At 38.3% G+C, this 27,596-nt stretch overlaps 1 protein-coding gene across 1 annotated transcript in view; it reads left to right on the top strand.

The window, feature by feature from the left end:
- LOC110174909 (piezo-type mechanosensitive ion channel component 2) overlaps window positions 1-27,596 on the top strand; it is a 238,212-nt gene that overhangs the window by 78,268 nt on the left and 132,348 nt on the right. Inside the window, 2 exon segments of the mRNA XM_055152112.1 lie at window positions 10,102-10,144; window positions 23,277-23,439. Of these exon segments, the coding sequence (XP_055008087.1) occupies window positions 10,102-10,144; window positions 23,277-23,439 (206 nt within the window).

The raw sequence follows: 27,596 nt of genomic DNA, 5'->3' as shown, positions 1-27,596 counted from the left end.
ACTTTACCCAGCGTTCGATTATCCTTTCGAATCGGTTGCCTAGCGACACGCCTGACATGCCCCTTTTCCTGGGACAGCGTGACTCGGACCTCGGTTGCGGAAAAAGTAGACCGAGCAAGGATTCTGAGTCAGAATCCAAGATGCCCACGCCCACTTGTGCCATGTAAATATGAACTGTTTTCATTGTGTTTGGACACTTTGGTGGTTTAAATGACGATCTCAGTCACTAGGGGTGTGCAAAAATATTGAAATATCGATATATCCTATCGTGATGATACAGTATGGATATCGTGGGCTGCTGTATCGATATATCGCCAGGAGTAATTTTTGGTATATTTTACTAAATTATTTTATGTAAGAGCTACAGAAGTGTTGACATTTTCACTATTTTGATGAGTAAAATTGGTGTTTTTCAAAATAACTTCGCACAAACTTAGCAGACTTAGTAAACTTTTAGTATAACAGCCATGAGTTTGCCTTTTTTTTACACTGAATCATATCGAATCAACGTGAAATATATCGTAACGAATCATATCAAATCGAAAGCTCACTGTATCGAAAAGTGTATCATATTGTGGCCTATGTATCAAGGTATGTATCGTATCGACAACTTCTTAATGATACCCAGTCCTATCAGTCATGTAGGTAGTCCTGTAGTCTGTTAGTATCGTTAGTCCTGGGTTAGTTAGTCCTAGTCCTTAGTCCTTCAGTCCCTTAGTCCACCTGTTAGTCCTGGGTTAGTCCTGGGTTAGTCCTGTTAGTCCTTGTCCTAGTCCTGGGTTAGTCCTGGGTTAGTCCTAGTCCTGGTTAGTCCTGGGTTAGTCCTGGGTTAGTCCTGGGTTAGTCCTGTCCTGGTTAGTCCTGGGTTAGTCCTGGGTTAGTCCTGTGTTAGTCCTGGGTTAGTCCTGTCCTGTTAGTCCTGGGTTGTCCTGGGTTAGTCCTGGGTTAGTCCTGGGTTGGTCCTGGGGTCCTGGGTTAGTCCTGGGTTAGTCCTGGTTAGTCCTGGGTTAGTCCTGGGTTAGTCCTGGGTTAGTCCTGGGTTGGTCCTGGCTTATCATCAGCACGAGCAGTAACGGGTGGAATGTTAACGGGTCTAGGCGGGCGCGGGTCTCTAAAAATGGACCCATGCAGCAAACTGGGTCAGGTCACGTTGGTCACGTGCGGTGATCCCGGTGGCCCAACATCCACCACGGTGGGCCTCTTAGTACCACGGTGATTCATTTTTGCAGTTATTGCGACAGCCCTACGCATTACTGCAATACTTTACCGCGCCCGTATCACTGCCTGTGGGTTTGGTAGTCGGTGCTGTGGTGAGGCCAATATTGAACAAAAACATAATAATACGCTTCAAGCTCAGACGTGACGCCAAATCCGAGGTCCATGTGGGCGTCGGAAGATAATTGAACGCAGGGTTAGTCCTCCAGGTTCTGCCCTCTGTATGAAATATGGTTGTGGGCGGAGTTTAGCTGTCTAGTCTGACTTTAAATCACTTCAAAATCTGTCTGCTCAGAGGTGGATCGTACTCAGTTACAATTATTCGGAGTACTTTTCTGGCAGCAAACTTTCATTCCTCCTTAAGTAATATTTTTATTGAGTTGTACTTAGATGACTTTGTACTTCTACTTGAGGAGCATTATTTTGAAGTAACGTTCCTCTGACCTGAGTGCATTTTTTACTCCTCTCCACGGGTCTGCTTGTGTGTTATTTTTAAACGGGGGAAATGAACCATAAGTCAGTGTGTGTGTATACAGCGGTGTTCCTTCTCTGTGTGCGTATATGCCTCTTCTCCTGACACCCTTTTCCTCTGCTCGTCCGCTTTGTAAACACAGTCACAGCACGCACACACACACATATGTACGAACATGCACACGCACACGCACTTCCTCTAGACAAGTGTCAAGACCAAAAGTTGTGTTAGTCAACTTCTTAGTTTTATTTAGGATTTCTATGGGACAACACTAGAAAAGAATAGTGAGTGAGTTTTTTGGTATTTCCTTTTGAAAATGCAGATTTATGTCGTTACCTCCTCAAAAATATACTTGGAGTTTAAGATAAGATAAATCTTTATTGTCTCCCATGGGAGAAATTTGTCTTGGGACAGGGGGTAACATGCTTTATCAAAAAAACAGGACAACACAAAGCAACACATAAACAAACACCACAGAACAGAATAAATATGAGACCAAGTATGACCATGAGTGATGCACCAACAGGACCTTTAAATTATTCTTGTATTCTAATAATAATTGCACATTCCCTAAGCCTTATAATATTTTTTTAACTGCACTATCTGAGTTTAGCAGATTAACAGCTAGTGGCACAAACGAATGTTTGAATCTGTTCAGTTTACAGTTTGGGACCTTGTACCTTCTGCCTGACAGCATCAACTCAAACTGATTGTGAAGAACATGGGTTGGGTCACTGACCACCAGTCACACATCCTTTATTATTAGTCTGCCTCCAGAGCTCAAAATGCTTCGCTCCACCTTGTGATGTCATGAAGCGGTAGTTTTCAAGTTAAGGAAACAACATTATACGTAACATGGATCAGAAAACAGCGTAATATGGGCCTTTTAATCTCTTTATATGAATGCATTGCTTTTTGGTATTGTTTCTAAATAAATTGTTGTTGTTGCTGTGAATAATTGTAAATTTTTATGTTTTTTCAATTTCAATTATGATGTATATGTATATATGATGATTGGTCCATTTTACTGTTACTTCTATTGCAACTTTTGACCAGAGCCAGTTTAGCTGTCATGTGTTTGTGACTTCAAATACCACAATAATACAGCTACTTGAAACACATTCACTAAAAGATTAAAGGTCCTATATTACACAAAATTCATTCTTGTGAGCTTTAAACCATATTATAATGTAGTTTCCTCATCAAAATCATACCTGGAGTTAGGGGTGTGCAAAAATATTGAACTATCAATATATCATATCACTTAATGTGATGATACAGTATCGATATCATGGGCTGCTGTATCGATATATCGCCAAGAGTATTTTTTGGTATATTATACTAAATTATTTTGTTACAGCACTACAGTTTTGTTGTTTGTTCAGTGAAAGGAAACTCATTTATGCGACACATTTTACATTTTCACAGTTTTGGAATGATAAAAATTTTTGTGTTTCAGATTAACTTTGCACAAGAAGTGGTTTAACAAAGACCTTTAGTATCACAGCCATGATTCAGCCATTATTTTTACTGAACCCCATCAAATCTATTTGAAATATACCGTATTGAATCGTATCAAATTGTAAGCTCACTGAATCGAGGTATGTATCGTATTGGCAACTTCTGAATAATACCCAGCCCTACCTGGAGTTTTACTTACCACTATATTTTTATTTTTACTTCAGTAGAGATTTGTAATTCCAAGACTGAAATCATCTAGATGATTTTAGTGAAAGTGTGTGAAGTTTATGAACAGAGTGGAGCACTTCCTGTATTACCACATGACATACCAGGTGGAGTGTTTTCAGTTCTGAGAGAAGAACTCAGCCTAAATATGCAGAACTTGTGTGTTAAACATGTATGAATGAAACAAAACACAACTCCAGGTCTGTTTGTGATGAGCAAACAACATTATAATAATATCAGATCAGAAAATAGAGTAAATAGGCCCTTTAAAGCTCAAATACAGAGACTTTAAAGTGGGACTAAACACCTTAAACTCCGCCCACAACCACATTCCAAACAAAGGTGGAGGGTGGAGTCTGCAGGTATAAGAAACAGTGTGATTGGTCGATCCACGAGTCAAATGTGTTTATAATCAGAAACACCTGGCTGTAATCAGGGCAGTCTTGTGTGATGTCACCAACTACTGGAAATTGCAGAGGCCACTTTGTTTTTCTAAAAATAGTTAACATACCGACATAGTTAACATACTGAAATATTATCTGTTTCTGGAATCTTCAGGCACCATGAGACGGCTGGTTACAGACAGTGAGCCCACAGCTGCTGGTCAGACACTGGTCACTTCTGTGTCATTCTTTTTTCCTGAGTCAGAGGGCAGAGGAGGTCAAAACTCCCTCACAAAGATTAGTAAACACAAAAGAAGATTTTTCCTAAAGGTCCTATATTACGCAAAACTGACTCTTGTGAAGATTTAGCTGTGTTAGAATGTTGTTATCTTGTCAAAAACAAACCTGGACCTGTGTTTTGTTTCATTCACACATGTTTGAGTAACTTTTTGTTATTAGTCTGTCTACATCCAAAGCTCAAAATGCGCTGCTCCACCTTGTTATGTCATGAAGCAGTAGTTTTCAAGTTAATAGCTACGTTTTACTTTTTCATTCATTACACATTGACAGTTCCAGAGCTGAAATTATCCATATGATTCTAATGAAGGCGTATGGAATTTAAAACACACTGAAGTAATCCATTGGTGAAGCCTGGTGAGTCTTTGGAATAGAGACAGAAGTTTATTCTTTTTGTTACAGCAGATATAGACCAGTCCTAGGCCTGCCCTGCCCTGAGACCAACAGCCTCTCCTCCAGCAGCATGTCCCTCCCACGTTAGACCCCTGTAAGCATCCCAGCTCTAAGTCTCTGCCCCCAAAGCATCTCCACCGAGCATCCCCTCCGAGTATCTCCACCGAGTGTCTGCCTCCCAGACCATCTGAGTTCAGAGTATTTATACAGAAATACAAGTTACATACATATCAAAGCAGAGTAATCAACTTAACATACATCTGATGACAACTAAGACAATACACAGTTGTGTCTACTGAGCCGTTACACATGTTCATGACTGGTCTGGGTCTCAAGCAGAAATCATATTCATTTACACAAAGACAGATTGAGAGAAATCTTTCCATATCACAGTGGGAGAGAGAGAGTTTTCCATTTGAGAGAAGAACTCAGGCTTCGTGTGTTCGTGTGTTAAACATGTGTGACTGAAACAAAACAACTCCAGGTCTGTTTGTGATGAGGAAACAACATTATAACACAAATCAGAAAATTGCATAAATAGGGCCTTTAAGACTTTTTACACAATAGCGAGGAATAGTAAGTAAGTCAGTCTTCACAGATTTAAAAAAATCACAAAGTGCTTTACAGAACAATAAACATGAATAGATAAGTCATATTCCATAGTCTATCGTCATAATTTTATACATTATATATCACTTTTTAGTTTAAAGTGAGACTAAAGTGAAGGGGTAGGAGGGGCAGGGTCTGGAGGTATAAGGAACAGTGTGATTGGTCAAACAAGTTTCCACACAGCCTGGTGTTTGAATCAGAAACTCCTGGCTGTAATCAGGGCAGTCCTGTGTGATGTCACGTAGTACTTGAGATTGCCCTAATTGCCAAGAAAAAAAAAAAAGGAATAGGAACAGTAGATAACAGTATATAGTAGGGAAAAAAAGCTGATTTAGTGTTTAGTTCCACTTAAGGAAACAAAAGATATATTCATAAGAAAGTATTTCAAAGCACAATGTTTGGCTCCTTTGAAATTGCACTGTGAAACTTTATGGCTTCTTGTTTCTATGGAGATGTCATTGCTCTGCCTTAAATGTTCCACAGTGTGACATTAAACAGCTGTACCTTACTTTTACTCAAATACAGGTGGTGTTATAGCTCAAAATTACCTAGAAAAACAGGCATTCTGAGTGTGAGCGGGGTCGCCTCTCCACAGATCTGACCTGTAACTTAGTCTGGTTTGATCTCTGTGGTGATAGAAAGGTTTAATACCATACTGTGAAACATTCCAGACAAAGCAATAACATCTCCACGGAGAAAAGCACCTTACAATGCACCTTTTAAATGTTCATTATCCACTAAACTTTGACTTTGTGTTGCAGTCGTCGCATATATTCTTTAAAAATGTCAAATCTCACATAAAGTTCTGTGAAAAGGTCAAAGTTGAGGAATGTCTCAGTAGGAGTAAACCATTGTGCGGTGAGTCGAAACACTCCCTTTTTAATAAGAACACGGTGACTCGGTTCACTGGATTCACAAACTTCCCAAGGCCCTGAAAACGTTAGCTTTTCAAAGAACCATTTTATTAGTGTTTCTCGGCGTTCTAACGTTGCTCACACAGATGTTGCTATTGTTGGAGTCTGGGCAGTGAGAGTCTGCTGTCAAACTCACTAAAAATCCTTTCAGAATCTAAAAAAATAATAGTAATAATAATAATAATAGTCTGAATTTGGTCAGATCTAATGCTGCAGCCAATCTCGCCGTGGGTCTGCAGTAGAGCTGAGAATCACAGGGTCTACGATACGATATTATCACGATATGACGATACATATTTTGCACATGCTGTATTACTCTTTTTTTAAGAAACAAATACATTTTAACAACAGTGTTTTTTGTGTTAAAGTTCCCATATTACACTATTTTCTGATCTATGTTTTAATGTTGTTTCCTCGTCACAAACAGACCAGGAGTTGTGTTTTGTTTCATTCACATGTTTATCACAGAACTTTTGCGTATTTAAGCTGAGTTTTTCTCTCAAATGGAAAACACTGTTCCACCTTGTGATGTCAGTGGTAATATAGGAAGTGCTCTACTGTGTTTTTAAACTCAATTCACCTTCACTAGAATTTCAACCATAGCTCCAGTCTGTAACTTGTAACCAATTTTTTAAATAAATTTTACTTGCATATACTGTAAGTCCTCATATTTGATGATGTCCGTGTTATAGTTCAGGGCATTTGTGTCATCCAATGTGACAGAAACCATGTCTAATACTGCAGCAGTATCAGCTCCTCTCCTGCTTGGTTCGCCACCTTATATGATGCTAACAGAACTCGCTGGTTTACTAAAGTAGCATTCATAAAGTCAGATGATTGTTGGCAATGTTCGGCACGTTTTTGCTGAAAAAACTCAAGCGTCTTATCAGTGATTAGGGTGTAATGTCTTTAAATGACGTGGTAATTTATTTTGCTTCATGCTGTTTGCTGCCAACATTTCTAGACACAGTAAACACAGCGGTCTTTCCTCGTTTCCCACCGTACACACCGTCACAGTGAAGCTGAGCGCTGCATACGCTTTATATACAGTTTGTTCACTGCACTTCATATCTCCTGTTCTGTGTTGATAGTTGGGTATCGCTCTACTATTTGATAAGGACTGTCTTAAAGTAACTGTTTGGGACGTTTTGGACATGTTGACCTAAGTGAAAACCTCATTAAAGGGGCTTTTTTTTGAAAAACAATTTTCATAAATTATTCAAGACTTGTATGTTTTCCAGAACAATCATATATGTGGAGTTATTGTTTTTAAGTCATTGGTTAATATGAATCCTTTTAGTGTTTAGTTTCCTGGTGCTTAAATTAAGAGTTTAAAGGTCCGATATTACACGAAATCGACTCCTGTGAGCTTTAAGCCTTGTTATAGTGTTGTTACCTCCTCAAAAACATACCTGGAGTTGTGTTTGTTTGCGTAACCCTTTATGATCTAGTCTGTGTGCATCTCCAAAGCTTAAAATGATCAGCCTTGTGATGTCATGAAGCGGTAGTTTTCAAGTTAACACTGACCTTTTACCTTTTATTCAGTAAAGATTGGCAATTCCAGTGCTGAAATCATCCAAATGATTCTAATGAAGGTGTATGGAGTAAAAAAACACATCGGAGCACTTCCTGTATTGCCACATGACATCACAAGGTGGAATAGAATATTTTCCAGAAGAACTCAGCCTAAATATGCAGGATTTGTGTGTTAAACATGTGTGAATGAAACAAAACACAACTCCAGATGTGTTTGTGTTGAGGAAACATTATAACAGATCAGAAATAGCTTAACATGGACTATTAAAAAAGTCGATACAACAATGGCACTAGTATATATGTATGTTTGAATGAAAGATTTGTGTTTGTCTATGAAACAAAAGCACTATATCTGTCTCTGCGGAGTTGAATACCTGGAAACTACAGTACACCCACCAGTCAGTCTCATACACACATATATACACTCGCACTGTCATCCTCATTGTGTTTCTATTCAAGGAAATGGCCGTCTGTCTGCGCGGTATCTGATATAGATTTCTATAAGGTCAAGTCAATGGCGAATACATTGTCTTCGGGTACAATAGAATCTACTATCGATCAAAGGAATTAGGTAGAGATAGATTAATTAAAGTAACTGATGGGAATGTTTCGCAGTGTGGCATTAAAGAGCTCATATTATGCTATTTTCTGATCTGTTATAATGTTGTTTCCTCAGCACAAACAGACCTGGAGTTGTGTTTTGTTTTATTTACACATTTATTTACACACACAGACCTTGTATATTTAGGCCGAGTTCTTCTCTCAAACTGAAAACACTCTGTTCCACCTTGTGATGTCATGTGGTAATACAGAAAGTGCTCCACTGTGTTTTTAAACTCCATACATCTTCAGTAGTAAGGCTGCGCAATTAATTGAATTTTGATTTGTGTGTCAAACGATCTCCAAACTCATTTAATCGAGTTGAAACAATAAAGACTAACAAAGTTTATTTTGGGATATTTTTTATATAAATAAGTATATTTATTTAATTTTTAAATATAGAGATTGTAGAACAGCTGGATATACAGTTTATTTTGGATACATTTATGTTTTTCTGTGCCTTATTTCATGTTGAAAGTATATTTTATTCATTTTATGTCTCATACATCGCAAAACTGCTCTAAGATACATAGTTGTAGCCTATATTAATTTTCAGTTTGAAAGTTTTGCATAAATTATCAATAACAAAGTGTGTTTTTTGGGGGGGGGTTGAGAGAGAGAAATGCTGAATAAATGCATCGTGTAACAAATAAAATAATCGTCTGAATAATCGTGATTTCAATATTGACCAAAATTATCGTGTTAATGATTTTTTCCATAAACGAGCAGCTCTACTCAATAGAATCATTTGGATAATTTCACCTTGGAATTGTCAATCTCTACTAAACTAAAGGTAAAAAGAGCTGTTAACATGAAAACCACTGCTTCATGACATCACAAGGTGGAACAGAGCTTATGGAGCTTTGGAGATGTAGACAGAATAATAATTAAAGGATTACTCAAACACGTGTGAATGAAAACAAAACACAACTCCAGGTTTGTTTTTGATGAGGTAACAAGATTATAACATGACTTAAAGCTCACAAGAGTTAATTTTTTGTGTAATATTGGACTGTAAACTTGTGTATCTCTTTGTAGAAAAGTGGGGGATCACCTATGCCATGTCAGTGCACTCTGAGTAGAAATGTATGTTTTTCAAAGTATTCTTTAAATGTAACCTACACTCATGATGCAATAAGATAAGTTAATGCTATACCGTGGAACATTGCAGGCAAAGCAGTAATATCTCCGTTGCACTAGAAAAAGAAAAGTGGTGCATTTTTAAAAAGGAGATATTCAGCAAAATTGACTTTCTGATGCTTTCTACCATGTTGTAATGTTGTTCTTTCATCAAAAACAGATGTCATCCATGCATGTTTGAATAATTTAGTGATCTCTCCCAGGCCCTAGTCGAACCCTTCGTATGGTGAGCAGTAAGATTTTGTCCAATGCTCTGCCCACAAGACTACGTCACCCTTACCCACATGGCAATTCTCCATAAATATACAAAAACATGACACAAAACAACACGCTACAACTTCACAAACCTGATGCGATGTGCAAGTTTCATTAGTGAAATACCGATTGTGTTGTAATAGTACTCTGAAGGGGGAGTGACTGAGTGTGGAGAGCAAAAGGAGAGGAAACTCAGTGTCAAAAACAAAAGTGAAAGTTGTTAAACTTCTTAATACATTGCATGTGTAAACAGTTAATACCCCATAGAAATGTAACTAAACTAAACTCTTTAAACTTAAATCATTAAAATCCAAGAATATTTGCTTTTCTTTTTACTTTTTCACTGGGGTGCTCTCAAAATCCCATGTGTGGTCTTTGCTGACATAAAACCTAACTTTCTCACGCTGTCAGTGATCATAATAATGATTGCAATAAACTGGATTTTATATTTTTATAGGCTCGATAAATATTTCACTGCAGTGGAAATGTCCAGTCGGGGCACCTGTAGTTGTGTTTTTGATTGGTCAGATTTCATAAACGCTGTACATTTGGCTTGTTAAATGTCTGAACGTGTGTGTTTATGTGTGTGTTTGTGTTGCAGGCTCCTCGTGGGAAAAGTCCATCAGACAGATCGGCTTTGAGAGGTAAAGCTCATATACATTTGTACTAGTATATACCTCATGTGTGTGTGTTTATGTGTGTGTGAAAAGTAGGGCTCATACACATGTACTAGTATATACCTCATGCGTGTCAATGTGTGTGTGAAAGGTGAGGCTCATAAACATGTGTACTAGTATATACCTCGTGTATGTGCTCCCTTGTGTGTTTGTGCTTATGTGTGTGTGATCTGGATCCATATTTATCGCTTTGTCAAAGGTGAACGCAGAGCATGTGTCTGATGGTGATAAGCAACTACAGTAGTCACAGCTGCCCTGAGACAGACTGACACCCTGTGACCACCACCAGCTCACCTCACACACCATTTTTATTCTAGGCAATGTGGGTTAAGTATGTTGTTAGGTTCTCGTAAAGCAGGAAAAAGGATGGCAGAGGCACTCTAATTTGCAGTGAATTTATTAATAGTCACGCCAACTTGTTTCGACTACTTAGTCTTCATCAGGGCGTTTAGGGCCTATCCTTTTTCCTGCTTTATGAGAATTTAAGTCCTCCGGTTTGATGAGCACCTGTATGCGTAAGTTTTTTGATCCAGTGTAGCGCTCCAATTTTGTTATTTTTATGTTATTAGGATCTTTTTTCAGACCAAGAGTTTGTTTTCATACCTGACAATTTTGACTGTTCCCTGTGCTCTTCCTCAGAGTGGTCACGTGATGTTGCTGTGGCATGTCTGGTCAGCTGATTTATTTAGGTTTTGGCGCTGTCCTACCGATGGAGGCAGGATGACATAAATATATAATATCTATATGTGTAAATCAGCTGACCGGACATGTCAGAGCAACATCACGTGACCACTCTGAGGAAGAGCACTAGTGAGCAGTCAGGTATGAAACAAAAAACACTTGGTCTAAAAAAAAAGAAGCTAATAACATAAAATATCTGAAGAACCTCATTGGACTATGTGGGTGAAGTGTCTTCCGTAAGGACACAACAACAGTGTTTGCCGCTGCTGCCTCACTTTGGCACCTGCCACAAGTAACTCCCGTCCAAGTACCCAGGCCCTGCACTGCTGATCTTCTGAGATCTGAGGTCAGGCTTTGATAAACTGGGATGGCCGGGCTGTCAGAGGAGTATATTTTATAGTTAGAAGACTAAACTTCTTTTCTCCTCTTTTTGTTCTGCTGTAAGAGGAAAACTATTGTGCCAAGGTGACTTAAGCTGCACAACTGACCACACACATTATGTCAGCCATAAATTTAATTTCAGTTCTATTTAAAGAAAAGCACTTTACACTGTTATAAGAGGAAACAGAAATGTGTGGATTTGAACTGCAGGATTCATCATAAATCACAGTTTAAAAAAATATATATATATCATAATTATATTTTTTTTAAATTGAGACATTGACAGGTAAAGACATGATAGGTGAAAAGTGTGTCATTTGTGCACATGGTGAGTTTTGGGCTTGTGTGTATCTGCTCATAGTGGAATCTGACCAGCTCTGTTACCACTGATAATACTACACTGGACACACCATCGCTCTATTTGACTCTACTCTCCTTCCTTCTCTCCCCTCTTCTTCCTCTCTCTATCCTATCCTCTCTCTCTCTTCTTTGTCACCCTCTTCTCTCGCTCTCTGTCTTTCCTCTCCCCTCGTCTTCCATTTCTCACACTCCTCTGTCCTCCTCCCTCTCTCTCCTGTGCAGTCCTCTCTTCTCCTCTCTCTTCCCTCTCTCCTGTGCCCTCTCCTCTCCCTCTATTCTCTCTCTCCCTCTCTCTGTGTATGATCATATTAGCTGTGGTCTGGTGCCTACGGGAATGCCCGCTGTGGGCCCTGTACATTTTCCAGTACTCAGGCTGCTCCTCGTATAGAACTGTAAGTGGCGGAAGTCCAGCAGTAAACATTTTATCCCTTTGGCTTTCACCTTTTGTTTTCGTTACGATGCGTTCACTGTCCATACGTTATTTACAGTTATTTGTACAGCTACAAACATGGACGCCGGATGTTTGACTCCAGTCTCGGGCGTCTACAGTTGAAATCTCAGTGCACAGCTGTTGTTGTTACTGTGACTAATACCAGGCAGTTCAAAATGTTATTTCAAAAACCACAAATATTTATTCAATTTGATGCTTTGTGTGTGTGGGTGATGAAAAATGAGGGCGGTTGCCATAGCGATTAACAATTGCTCCAGAGTCTTCAGATTGGCACATATAAACAGGAAACCAACCAAAATACTGACATTTCAAACTAAATGTCAATACTAAGGGAAAGGCTTTTCACACTTTCTATTTCAATAATAGTAGTTTTATTATTATTTAATTGTTTTAAAGGTCTTATATTTCACAGAATTGACTCTTGTGAGCTTTAAAACATGTTATAATGTTGTTACCTCCTCAAAAACCTATCTGGAGTTGTGTTTTGTTTTGGTTCACACATGTTTGAGTAATCAAAGTTTTTCAGTGTGTGTACATCTTCAGAGCTCAAAATGCTCCGTTCCACCTTGTGATGTCACGAAGTGGTAGTTTTCAAGTCAACAGCTACAGCTAGAGAAGAGCTCAGTCGTAAATATACAGGGTTTGTGAGTTAAACATGTGTGAATGAAACAAAACACAACTCCAGGTCTGTTTTTGAGGAGGAAACAACATTGTAACTTAGATCATTTAGAAAACATTATTGGTTGAGCGGCCAGATCCACCGACTCACAGGTTGGCGATGTGATTCCAGCTCCTCACAAATGAATGCTGTTTTTGTGTCCTTGGGCAAGACAGTTGACCCACCTAGTGTCTTTGAACTCTGGTGTATGAATGTTTGTGTGAATGTGTGAATATGTGAGTGGTTCCTTCACGTAAATCTCTTTTTAGTGTGGTGAAGTTGGACAAACATTAGATAAAAATGTGACCAAAAATATATATATTTTTTTTACACTACCGGTCAAAAGTTTTAGAACACCGTAATTTTTCCAGTTATTTATTGCAATTCAAGTCGTACAAGTCCGATGAAGAGCTTGAAATGGTACAAAGGTAAGAACTGAACAGCCAAAGGTTAAAAAAAAGATAAAAGAACGACTTCAACAGAGCGAAACCGTCACGACAGAGGACTGGATTTCAAACAAGTATGATATTCTTGCGACTTGCGAATGCCGATCGGGAGCTGGTCGTGAGGTATTAATCAGTTCTCTTTACCCCTTGTTACTACACGAAGCATGACACACGATGAAGCCAAAACAAAAATAGTCGCATGAGTGAAAAATCGGCTCAAAAACTGTCAAAAATCGCACAGTGTATGCCCGGCTTAAGTCTATAATGAGTTGGTTTGGGTTAGGGATAGGCATGATTAATCGATTAATCGATAATTGATCATTAAGAATTTCATCGATTACGTTCATTTTAATCGACAAACTGAATGTAGGTTGCTGTGCGTAGCGTCACCAAACAGGGGTCCGTACATGTGTCTCTCTGCACTCAGAAGGAGCGAGACACAAACAGTCGGTCAGTCTGCAGCGTGCCGAAGCACAAATGTGTATTTAACGATGATTTGTACAAGAAATTCCACACTTTCCGTTGCGTTCGGGACAAGTGTGAGTCCATGTGCACAGTGTATAAAGCAGGAACATATGTTTCGGTGTCCAGTGCGAAAAACCTTTACCAGGTGAGAGTCGCGCAATGTCGATGACGAGTCCCCACCTCCCTCCCCCCGTACGGTGTCCTGGTTTTGACAAACGCAAATCTGGTCACACTAACCTGTATTCAGCTGAATCATGTCTTTTAATCCGACAGAAATTGACCACATCAGCGACACAAGAGCTGTATTTTTATCTTCGCTGAGTTTATGCAAATTAGCGATGCGGTTTTAAGTTTCGTTTCTGTGAGAGTTGCGCAAAACTGAATTAAACACATTATAATCTGAAACGGATTGATGTGGCTCTAGAGTCGTTACGGTTTATATGTCGTAAAGTTGAATTTATTTATGCAGATTAGTAGTGCAGATAGTAATAATAATGATGATCATTTTAATATAAACGATCACGATATGTTTTGGTCAACAGTACAGTCTGAGATATTTTGTTATTTTCTATTTTATTTTGACATGTACATACACACTTTTATACTTATTTGACCCCAGTCTCTTGCTATCTTTTATGCTATTTATTTAGAATTTATTATTACCATTTATATTTTTTGCGCTTTGTTATTATATTGTATTGTGATGTGTGAGCTACTGTGTCCAAATAATTTCCCTTGTGGATCAATAAAGTCTAAATCTGAGTTCTGTATGTATATAGAAAGCACTTAACAACATATATATTTACAGCACCAAGAGTAATTTAACTTTTTTTTCTTTTCTACATAATTTCATATAACTTCTGTGTGTATATCAAATGTAGAAAATAGTAAACATATAGAAACAAAACACTGAATGAGGGGCTGAGTCCAAACTTTTGACTGGTAGTGTAAAATTTGTAAAATTGTTGAGAATTTCTTCAGCTATTTTACGATGTTCTTTCACCAGCATAACAGATTAATATTGGTGTTTTGATGGAGCTAGTGTCGTTTCCTTGTGTACATAATCTGAGGTCTGCAGTTTCGCAACCTTTCACTGTTTGAAATGATTTTTATTTGGACTTTTATTGAAAGGTGGTGGTTTATAACATGCACAAAGCTGTAATCAAGACATGCCCGCTTTATCTCAGCACTTTTTATTAGATCAGGAAACTCCCATTGAAGTTTTAAAGAGATTCCTGCTTTTGTTTGGGAGACACTGGTTTGTAGGTGGCAGGGGAAACCCGTCTCACCACGATTTACATCATATCACGGACAGTGGAAGGTAATGAAGTACATGTAGTAAAAGTACTGCACCCATATTACAGGGCCCATATTACACTGTTTTCTGATCTCTGTTGTAATGTTGTTTGCTCATCAAAAATATACCTGGAGTTGTGTTTTGTTTCATTCACACATGTTTAACTCACAAACCCTCCATATTTAGGCTGAGTTTTTCTCTCAAATGGAAAGCTCCACCCTGTGATGTCATGTGGTAATACAGGAAGGTGCTCTACTGTGTTTTTAAACTCCACACACCTTCACTAGAATCATTTGGATGATTTCAGCTCTGGAATTCCCAGTCTCTACTGAACTAAAGGTAAATGGTCGTTGTTAACTTGAAAACTATGACTTCATGGCATCACAAGGTGGAACAGAGTAATTCAAGGATTACTTCAAGTGTGAAGCATAGTTCTGCTTCGACTCAACGTGTGCTGCCGCTGTCATCTTGTTGTCATTTTTGATTTATGGATCTGAGTCGAGGTCTATTCGCCGTGAAGTAATTCACCGCCAAAACACTAGGGGGCTGGATATATGTCCATTCATATATATGGTCTATGTGTGTGACCTGCAGACTTATAATCTCTGAAAAGTTTAACACGAACAATCTCCATACGATAAAAGCACAAAACAGACTCACCATGAGCAGAACACCCCTCTGTCACAGAAAGAACACATATATTTCACTGAGTCGTGTCCTTTTTAAGTCCAACAGAAGCTGAACCGCATCAGGGCACAAGGGAGAAGCTCTTCTTTGAGCGCTTAGTTTATGCAAATTAGCCATGTGGTTTTAAGTTTCGTTTCTGTAAACAAATGTGCACAAAGCTGCATTAAACACATTATTACTCAATGTATATTGAAAGAAAGGAAAGCAGAGTTCAGGAAAGGTATGCAGAGCAGTGTTACAGAGGACCAATCACAGCCTTTATTGTCTGCGTCGCTTCCCCTGCTGTCTGTGTTGTTTTTATTTATTTATCTATCTGTCTGTCTGTCTATTGCACAACCATCAATTTTGCTTAATAGAGGGTCTTTAAATAGAATATTTATGTATCTTTTTGCAAACAGTGGTCTCCAGTCATAAGAACAAAGAATCGTGCAGCTGTCAGCACTCACGATGCACCCAGTCCAGCCTTTAAAATTCCACAGATTTCAGTACTATAGCTCAAAGTATCTGCCGATTACGATATCAACCGATACCAGAGCAGGGGCTGAAAACAGCATTTATTTTCTTCACACACACACACTTATTAGACCAGGGGTGGGCATTTATTTTTTCCGTGGGGCCACACGGGCTGGGCCAAAATGCTTAACACAATTCTGCATAAAATTAATTGTATTTCTTTATAAAAAGCAGTAAATAGCACTGTTTTTTTACGAGCTGGTAAGAGTTAATGTTATGACTAAGCAATGAAAAAGTGAAGTTGCCTTATAAAAAATGTGTTATGTTTAATATGTTTATTTTGTAATTCCAAATTAGCTTAAAGGGGCCGGTCAGAGTCAACCAAAGGGCCGCTTGTGGTCAGGGAGCTGTACAATGCCCGGGTCTGTGTTAGACAAAACTGACCCAAATGTTGTATAACTGTTATTTATCTGTCAAGTAACAGAACATTTGTAAATAAAAAATTCAAACATTACAAGACTCATTACGTAGATTTATACACTATCGGTCAAAAGTTTTAGAACACCACACTATTTCCATTTTTTTACTGTTGACCAAAATGTACTCTGAACTTTTGATTCATGAAAGTGTCCACCTCTGGCAGATAAAAGAGCTGAACACACTCATGGCCCGTGGCGTTTTTTTTTTTTACAATAGAAATCAAATATTCTTCAGAAAGTTCTTCCCAAGTCTGTTGCAGAAGTTCCTATAAATGTGTGGCACTTGTAGGTTGCTTGGCTTTCACTCTTGGGTCCAGTTCCAGTTCAATTCACCCCTCCCAAAAAATGCAAATTGGCAGTGTTGGGGAGTAACGGATTACATGTACCGGAGTTACGTAATCAGAGTACAAATTATGAGTAACTGTATTCAGTTACAGTTACTTTTTCAATGAGTGGTAATTGGATTACAGTTACTTTGTTGAAATAAAAGGGTTTTTTTTGTTTTTTTTTTGGTAATTTCATCTCATTCCCTGCTATGTAAATCTATAAACCATGTTCTAAACGCAAAAAGGTTCTAAACTAGTAATCTTAAACTTCAGCCTACACCTTTTTGGTCTGTGTATGTTAAATATGACTTTGAATTAATGTCAAAATATACCTGTGACCGAAATAAATAAATAATCAATCTAAACTAGATCTAAACCAGGACTAAACCAGGACTAAAACCAGGTCTAAAGTAGATCTAAACTAGATCTATACCAGGACTAAACCAGGACTAAAACCAGGTCTAAACCAGATCTAAACCAGGACTAAACCAGGACTAAACCATGCTGCGTGGACGTGTCTCCTCCTCTTCTATCAATAATATTTTTGATTTGGTTCAGTAAAGTCTGGTCTTTTCATTTTCTTTTAGCAGACAAAACATCTTAAGTTACGATATCCTGGTCTTTGCTTCTCTACAGCAAATCAAGTAATCCAAAGTATTCAGATTACGTTACTCACTTTAAGTAATTTAATGGATTACGTTACAAACTACATTTTGGTGTATGTAATCTGTAATCTGTAGGGGAATACATTTTAAAAGTAACCTTCCCAACACTGCAAATTGAACCCTCACATTATCCAATTACAAAGAAAATTGGTATATGGTTAAATCATAGCCAAGAAAGCCAACATTTCAAATTTTAGTTTGATCAGGCCAACCTTTTCCGAGACGTCGCAATTTCATTTTTTCACTTTTTGCATGGTCGCCGAATTTTGTATTTACTCAGCAACTACTGGTCCAATATCTAAAACCAAGTTATATCTGGAAAGGGGAAATCATAAGGAATCTGGCATTTATTTTTGCATTTGAGTACTTTTGAGATGAATTACCTTTTGACCTATATTTTGACCATGAAGTTGACTATAAGGGACATGCTCGACCTCAATGACGCCAATAGAAAAAATGAAAAATGTAGCCCTATATGTCTATTACAACATATAAAAAATCTGGAAGGGTTTTCTTTTTGATTTTCACACAATTGTACCTAGAAGTTGACCCCATCTGTCTGGAAACTGTGCTGGACACTCCATGTTTTCCAAGTTTACCATCTTGTTCTTTTTTCCTGAGGTAGTTTTGGCAGAGCTTGGACTTGTGTTTTGTATCTTTTAACTTTTTTTTTTAACCTCTGTCTATTCAATTCTTACCTTTGTACCATTTCAAGCTCTTCATTAGACTTGAATTGCAATAAATAACTGGGAAAATTAGTGTGTTCTAAAACTTTTGACTGGTAGTGAAAGCCCAATCAGAATATGAGCTGATATTTGGAGACCAGATACCAGAATCGGATCGGTGCATCTCTAGTCAGCACCTCAGCAGATTTTTTTTTTCCACTTGTACCAAAATGACAACGTGACACTGCTGAATCCTACGTGTATCACAGAAAATAAGCAAATACGTCAAGTAAGTACGAAAACATGAGCTGATCGGAGCAATGACGAGAGTGAAGATTACTCTTAACTTAATTAAATCACTCTAAATACAACTTTGAGAGGGTAAATGAGACGGAAACAACTATAATGTGGCTCTGAAAAGTCCGTTTTGCGTAATAAGTCCGATTTAAATATAACGGTTGAGTCAGGCTCTTTTGTAGACAGCTCATGTGGAAATTCCCAAAATGTGGGCGTGTCTGTGGTCTGCTGTTTACAAACAAAAAAACCCATCAACTTTGAACTCAAAATTACCCCGCTTTTATTCCAACCAATTTAATTCCACAAAATAATGAAACACTTGAGTGGCCGGGAGAGAGGATGCAGAGTAAACAGAAATAGAAGTTGATTTAGCGATATTTAAGTGACTTTGAAAAGCTGTGAGGCATTTGAAGGACACATTTTATTGGTTTAATGGTACGTGCAATCATGACACCTCGTAAAAGGTTTCCCCAGGGCAGTGAATGCATCATGCTGAGGGGTTTGAAGTCTACCGTTTACTACACTTTTCCCGCTCGTGAAAGCAGCAGTGGCCAAAAACTTGTCAGCCATATCAGCGTCATTCTGCGATTACTTTTTAAAATTAGTTTCCAATTTTTGTCAATTCTTTCTGGTTTAAAATGGCTCTAACTGTAAATGGACATGCCTGCTAAACCAGTTCTGGGAGATTTCTATTGAAAAACTGTCACCACCCTTTCTGTAACTGCCGCACTGCATTTTGGTCTTAAAATGTTTGTATTAACCCTCTCAACGTGATCCTAGTGTTTTTATTTTGTCCTTAAATCAACATATGAACATTAATAACAGACAATTCCGGTGTCTTCTTTCCCTGAGGTTGCTTCAAATCGTGTTGACTCTTTAGTTTCTATGATACTCGTGATCAGAATCCAGATTCACTCCTATAAACGGCGAGCCTCGACAAGCTTCATTTGACTGGAGCTGAGCACTATGGGTGATGCCACGTCCCTTAGTCCACTTTTTTATATGGTCTATGGCACCAACACACAAAGACGTGCCTCCGAAACCTCCCCTCATAAAAGTAAAGTGTGTAACATGTTGTCAGTGACATCCACCGTCTGGTCTGTCAGGATTTTGGAATTTTAGCGAGACTTGGTAAAATCCTCAGAGACATTACATTACAGCAGAACCTCTCATATGCAGCTAAACAGAACCGTTTTGAGCTTGGATTTAAACAGAGTCAAAATAGAGGCCTGTTTCACGTTCAGGAAAACTGTTCCAGGTTTTAGCTGAAACTAAACTAAAACTGAAGTGCTGATTTTCCATGTCCTGACTGTGGGCACCAGCAGGAGGTCGGTCCCTGAGGTCCTCAAAGTGTGAGATGGTTCATATGGCACTAACATGTCACAGATGTATTTTACATGAGAGAGAGATGTCCTGTAGCCTGATGGACGTTGCTCAGGTGTTCAATGACTTAGACTTAAACTTAGACTTAGAAAGACTTTACTGAAATTAGGGGACATTTATAGAAATTAGGGAAATAACTTGGAAAGAGTAGCTCACACATATTACAATAACACAGAGTAAAAAAATTAGATTGGTATCAGTAAGACATAGATTATATAAATGTATGTACAGTAAGTAAACAACAAATATCATAATATAAATACAGTTATATACAAGAGGTCATAAGGAAACAGTGCCATTAATGATATGATATGTGATGACATGTGACATATATTTTAAAACTCCAAAATATTTAAAACATACATTCTTCCATTCTCTCGCCTCTCCACGGGTCTGACCTGTAGCATAGCCTGCTGGCGTTTTCCATGGAGATGAGCAAGTTGCTGATCCTCCACCAGAAAAGTTACAAAGTGCACGTTTAATGCAATTTCTCCTACTTATATCTTGTGTTTAAAGGTCCAATATGAACTCTAAGCCATGTTATAATGTTGATACCTCATCAAAACATACTCAACATTGTGTTTTATTTCATTCACTTATGTTTGAACCCTTAATTATTAGTCTTTCTACATGTCCAATGCTCAAAATGCTCTGTTCTTCAAATTAACAGCTACTTTTCTTTAGAGATTGACAATTCCGGTTCTGAAATTATATAAATCATTCCAGTGAAGTGGAGCATTTCTTGTCTTGCCACTATAGACTATGAATAAGTGGACTAAGCGAATTTGACGTCACCCACAGCGTTCGACTCCACAAGTCAAGGTATGAATTGATGAGGAAACAACATTTACATGTACTTCTAGTTCTGCAGTACTTCGAAACTCCACAGCCTTTTTTTTTTTACTCAATTATTCTCTCTCCCCTTGTTCGTCAGTCTGTGTTAGTTTGAATGGAATTTGACTCAGCGCTTAATGGCCCTACATTTGAAAACCTGGTTGTTTCATTACAGGGTGGAACTCTGTATAAAACTGTGCACAGTGAAAAGAACAGAGGAAGGAGCAGGATTCCCACCGCTTCATGTGAATGGGCCTGTTTACAAGCGTCATGCACAAAACACCATAAAGAGAGATTAAATGCTGTTTAAAGAGTGCTTTTATGAGGCGGGATTAAACTGTTCAGACTTTAATGCCACACTGTAATATTGACAAGTGCGATTGTGAGAAATGGCATGATCTGGAGAAGACATTTTGAATTTAATTGTTGAATATAATGGTTCAGTTCGAGGTTTAATTCGATGTTTTTCCATTATATACTATGACTTAAGGCGTTGAATGTTGTTTTGGGTTTAGTTATTAAATGTTGTGGTACTAAAAGAAATAGATTTGATACTTAATACTGATTCTGATAACACAATAATAATTAAACTCTCTTTCTTTAGACAGTAGACTGTGATTTTCAACATTAAATGGTAGTACTTTGTTTGATATTACAGATTTTGTGCATTGTTTAATGTTTTGTCCTTCAAATTACATTAGCTTGTAGTAATTTCTTGTAGTAATTGTTGTTTTTAGTATAGTTTTAGTAGTTGTAGTAGTTTTCCCCAATACCTTTTTACACTTACTTGAGTCTTACTTTGTGCTTCTAAATGAGTAATATTATTTTGAAGTAACTTTACTCTTACTTGAGTACATTTTTAACACTCAGTCAATCAATCAATCAATCAAACTTTATTTATAGAGCGCTTTTCATACAAAAAATGCAACACAAAGTGCAGCACTCAGCCTGCCTCTGGTGATGAGTGTATTTCAGAGAAGTGGATGAATAACGCATAAATTATGAAGACACTTTTACACCACGTGAGTTGTGTGGTCCTCTGTGTCTTTTATTTATTTATTTATTTAATTATTTAATTATTTGTATTCATTGTTTTATCATTTTTAGCTTTATGCATTTTAACATTTTTATTTATTGTTTTTAATTATGATTTACTGTCTTTTATTGTGTGAATGGGTGAGTGGTTCCTTGTTGTAAAGCGCTTTGAGTGCCTTGAAGGTGGAAAAGCACTATAGAAAAATGTGACCATTTACCAATTTGTCTGTGCAGTACTTTGAAAACTGTTTATAAAATATGCTATATAAATAAAGTGGGTTGGATTGGACTGAAAGAGACTTTGAATTTTAAAAGCCACTGTTGGAATCATTATGAGAATTAAATAGACAGTTTTTAATATATATATTTTTAATAGGAGCAATAAAACATGTTCTGGCTCCTTATTAGCAATCCAGATATTGTTTTACGTTTTAAATTTATCTTTTATGCTCGTTGTATTTGATGATATCCTACATATTTGTGTTTTATTTTGGTAACCGGAAGTAGGGCTGTTTCTCACTTCCTGTTTGTGTCCTGAGCTGCGCAGTCTGTATGAACACTTAAATCCATGTGTTAATAATACATGTTTGTACATTTTCACATTTTTCTTGTGTGAGGATTCAGCAAGGACTGTCACTAAATTTGCTTTTGCTGTTTGTTGCATGTTAGCACGTTAGCGTCGTATGCTAATGCTAATGTAATGTACCAAACTTTAGCGTAGCGTTAGCCTGCAAGCTTATAAATCATCCTTTGGGAACATGTTAAAAAAAATTATTTGAATTCATATTAGATTAAGTTACGTAAAAAAAAAAACGTTGTTAGAGTATATTAAGACAGATTAACCAAAAAAAAAACAAACAAAAAAAAAACAAACAAAAAAAACAACACTCATCCGTCTAGTGAATAAATGCTTGGAAGGAACGACCGGTGTGGTTATTGGTTGGTTTTCTGCCGGCCTGAAGGCGCACGGGAACCTAGAGGGCAGAACACAACACCATAAAGACAGATTAATGCTGAGAGAGCGGTTTTATGAAGCAGGATTAAACTGTTAAGACTTTAATGCTACAATAATATCGACAAGTGTGATTGAGAGAAACGTCATCTGCAATAGACATTTTGAATTTAATGGTCTAAAAATAATGGTTTGAGCTTTAATTCCCTGTTTTTCATTCTATACTGTTGCTTAAGGCGTTTCATGTTGGTTACAATCTGAAATGCCTTCAGCAAAAAGTTATGGTACTAAAATTTCTCAATTTCGATACTGATTCTACACTACAAACATAATAAAAATGCTCTTTCTTTAGACAATAAAATGTCTTTTTCAACATTAAATCGTTGTACTTTTATATTTCCATGTGGTTTTATATTTGTGTAATCCCTCAGTGGTCCAGGTAGGTTCCTTAGTGGACATATACTAGTCTGTGTGCTCTTATACTTGTTCTGATACAGCTCAAGATCATTCTAAAACTATTCAGGAAAGGTTCAGCAGCGCTCCTTTATCCCTAACACTCCTCCTCTTCTTCTGTGTGTGTACAGTGTGATCGGGGCGGACGCGGGGAACGGCATGCGAGTCTTTATCCCCGACATCGGCATGTTTGTGGCGGGTTTGGGGATCTGGCTCCTGTGTCGCAGCCTGGTCCAGAAGAGACCTGCAGAGGACATGGGCCAGTACAACGCCGAGTTTGAGCCCGAGGACCAGGTGAGGAGCACTGCCTTTGATTTGTGATTTGGTTTAAAGGTCCTGTATTACGCAAAATTGACTCTTATGAGCTTTAAGCCATGTTAGAATGTTGTTAGCTCATCAAAAACAAACCTGGAGTTGTGTTTTGCTTCATTCACACGTGTTTGAGTAATCTTTTTATTAGTCTGTCTGCATATCTTAAGCTCAAAATGCTCTCAAGTGGTAGTTTTCAAGTTAACAGCTACCTTTTACCTTTAGTTCAGTAGAGATGGGCAGTTCCAGGGCTGAAATGATCTAAATCTGCCAGACTTCTCACCAGTTTGAAAAAGAAAGACCATATTACACCAATCTGGTTACCTGTTCAATACAGAATTGATTTAAAAATGTTATTATTAATCACTCAACTCACTCTCGCCACAGTACATCACTGATCTTTTAACCTCACACACACTGCCCCTCTGTCTCTCAGGTCAAACTCTCACACTTAACATAGTGTCCATTCCAACATCCCGCCTCAAAACCAAGGAAGGCAGAGCTTTCTCTATTGCGATCCCAAGCTTCACCTGAGATCATGCTCCTCCTTACCTCATTTTAAAACCCTCCTAAAAACCCATTTTTTCAAGATGGCGTTCAACAGCCCATGAGCTTTACTCTGAAGATGTCAACTTTAGACTTTTATCTTTTGTGTATCAAGCCACTCTTGCCACAACTTGTTATGGTTGTTTTAAATGTGCTATGTAAATAAAATGACTTGACCTGACTTGACTAAATGATTCTAGTGAAGGTGTATGGAGTTTAAAAACACTGGTTCACTTCCTGTATTACCACATCACATCACAAGGTGGAACAGAGTGTTAAACATGCATTAAACATGTGTGAATGAAACAAAACACAACTCTAGGTCTGTTTGTGATGAAGAAACAATATTATAACAAATTTTAAACACTATACACCTTCAGTAGAATCATTTGGATCATTTCAGCTCTGGAATTGCCTTCTGAACTAAAAGTAAAACGTAGCTGTTCACTTGAAAACTACCACTTCATGACATCACAAGGTAGAAGACAGCATTATGGGCTTTGGAGATGCAGAAACTAATAAAACAGGGTTACTCAAACATGTATGAATGAAACAAAACACATCTCCAGGTCTGTTTTTGATGAGGAAACATTATAACATGACTTAAAGCTCACAAGAGTAAATTCTTGTGTAATATAAGACCTTTTAAAGAAATACTGATCCCTGTCTCAGATGAGTTTTGTAGTGAGGTTTGTGCAGATGACTGGGACTGGCTCGTCTCCTCGTTCTCTTTACGACGCTGTGTTAATTAAATCGGCTTCAGCTCCACTCTGCACATCGCGTTGGCACAGATGGCCGCTCTCCCGCGCTGAGAAAAAGCTCAAATCCATCCATAGGCGGATTCTAAGCGCTCCTCTGCCCGATATAAAAGTTTTACTGCATTCAAATGAGATATTAAACTAACAGAGAGTGGCTTTCTCATACCGACCGCTGTAAAACAATTGAGAGCTGTTATGTTTTCACTCGGAGGGAGACCCAGCTGCCAAAAGAGCTCTATTGAAATCTGAACTCAGGCCAGATCCTGTTGGCGATCTCACTGCACGTTTCACACATGCTCAGATTTCTGCTGGGTGAGCTGTCACGCTACTAACATTTCAATTATTCTGCTATTTCAATAATCGATACTTGATTTGAAAGACTTGATACTTCAAACCTATTTTAGTTTGAAGCATGGAAACAGGTGGCCAAATACGTTTGTAGATATGCAAGATCGCTTAGTGTAAGGACTCATAATCCGTGTATTGTTCGTTCATTCGTTTTCCAAAAATAAGAAAATGAAAAAACAACAATTTTCTTTCAAACACGTTTTTCTTTAACATTATTAGGCTAAATATGTGTTGTTATTATAATCATTATTATATTAAGATTATTATTATTATTATTTGCTGCAATAGTTGTTGAGGCTGTGTGGTAGACGATAGGCACACAAGACAATAATAAAAGGTTGATGTTTATTAAAAAACAATAAGTCCTGCCACTGGTTGTAAACATTAAACAACAGCCTCTCGTCAAAAAACACCTCTGAACTAGAAATAGCCACGCATCGGACAGCACCAGGGCTGCAGTGAACGTGGTACGCGAGTCGCCGTCCAGTCCTGTCCTATAGAGACCTGAGACTTGAGGGACCGGGACTAAACCGGGACTAAACCAGGACTAAACCAGGACTAAACCAGGACTAAACCAGGACAGTGGCGGCTGATGGTATAATTTTTGGGAGGGGCACCAAGGGCAAAATTATAAATATATATTATGAATAATATATGTATTATATATATAGGCTGTAGTATTATAACAAATACCAGAAACAGACATTTTGGTTAGTATTGGCTGAACAGTATCGATCAGAGCACAATGAACAGCCAAGAGCAAACTTTATGCAACAACACAACGTAACACAACGTAACACACCGCTCACACCCAGACCCAACAACGTCAGTAAAACTACAATAAGAGACATGAACACAGATGCCGCTTCTACAGCACACGACAGAACAACCAGAGCAGCTCCATCTCACCCACCAGCTCATTTACGCACTATTAACTATTAACACTATAACACTATTAAACTATTAACACTATAACACTCTTTACCTGTGAGGCTCCAAGTTCAGATTTGCCGCAAACTAATGAAAACCAGCCTCTTACCTTCTCCAGAGACTGAAGCAGAATGTTTCCTCTATCCGCTGTCCCACTGGTTCTGTTTCCAAAAGTCCAATATGAAGGGATGAAACTGGTCCAAAATCCTGGTCCAGTCTGGTCCGTGACGCGAGGTCCGGGAGCCGAGTGCACAAGATGGTTGTAAAATTAGTCTTAATCCCACTTCCCACTTAAATCTGAAAGTTACAGTCAGTCCATATCAGCACCAGGACACCAGGTAGAATTATGCCTCTGCGCGCTACGCTCAGGTCAAACTTTTACACCCAGAAACGAGCGGGCAAAGGCGGATAGAGCAGCGAGCGACTGCCCTGGCCCCGGCGGCGGCAGCGAGAGTCCCAGCGGCGACTGCCCCGAGTCCGGGCGGCGACAGTCCCGGGTCCCAGCGGCGACAGTCCCGGGTCCCGGCGGCGGGTCTGTCAGGTCGGGTCTTTGACTCTGTTCTCGCCATTTCCTGTGTGGAGCTTTAGGCTAAAGTTGCAGCTGCCGCTAATCGTGGAGCTGCTACGAGTTGACGCAGCAGGTTGACGTGACGTGACGTGAGTGACAGGACAGTTGTCCAATCACACTACACTAAATAAACAGACTGTGATATCATGATGTCACAGTAAAGTTTGTGCCCGAAGTGAAATGCGCCAATCAAAATCATTTTAAAATAGTAATAATAACGGCCTGTTGGGGGGTGGGGCACCAGTGGCCGCTAGGGGGGCACGGCCCTCAAATGCCCCACCTTGCCGCCGACACAGCCTGGAGGTGCGCTCACGTAGACTGTCAGGTAATCAGGATTGGGACTGAGACTGGGATTGAGACCGAGACTGAGACTGGGACCAGACCGGGACTGAGACCTGAGTCCTGGTTCAGTCCGAAAACTGAAAAAACGAATCATTATCCGTTTTTTCAGTTTGGTTTTGGAGACAAATAATGAAGACAGTTGTTTTTGTTGTTTTTTTATGTGGTCTTATACTTGTTCTGATTTAAGTAAGGCCATTCTTAAACTATTCAGAAAAGGTCCAACTTTGTCCAACTTTATTTTTTTCTTCAAATGAGAGTCCAGGTTTAGTACCAAGTACTAGTTTGGATCCATGGTTATCTGAGTATGGATCCTTTTGACAACTAGAAAAAAAACTGATTGATATTTCCCCACAACTGGTCCAAATCATTATTATTTTAACAGAGAATAAATAATAAATAATATATAAATATGATTATAGAAGTAATTTGAAATTAATTTGTAATGTAAATAAGTAAATAAAAGTAACATATTAAAATTAAAATGGCATGAAACCTTAAAGATCCAATATTATGCTATTTTCTGGTCTATGTTATAGTGTTGTTGTTTCCTTATCACAAACTTACCTGGATTTTTGTTTCATTCACTCTCAAACAGAAAACACTCTGGTCCACCTTGTGATGTCATGTGGTAATACAGGAAGTGCTCCACT

Source organism: Boleophthalmus pectinirostris, unplaced genomic scaffold (genome assembly GCF_026225935.1).
Source record: "Boleophthalmus pectinirostris isolate CB_2022bp ecotype Guang Dong unplaced genomic scaffold, ASM2622593v1 HiC_scaffold_16, whole genome shotgun sequence".
NCBI lineage: Eukaryota > Metazoa > Chordata > Actinopteri > Gobiiformes > Gobiidae > Boleophthalmus > Boleophthalmus pectinirostris.
This window is presented reverse-complemented; position numbering and strand designations above follow the sequence as displayed.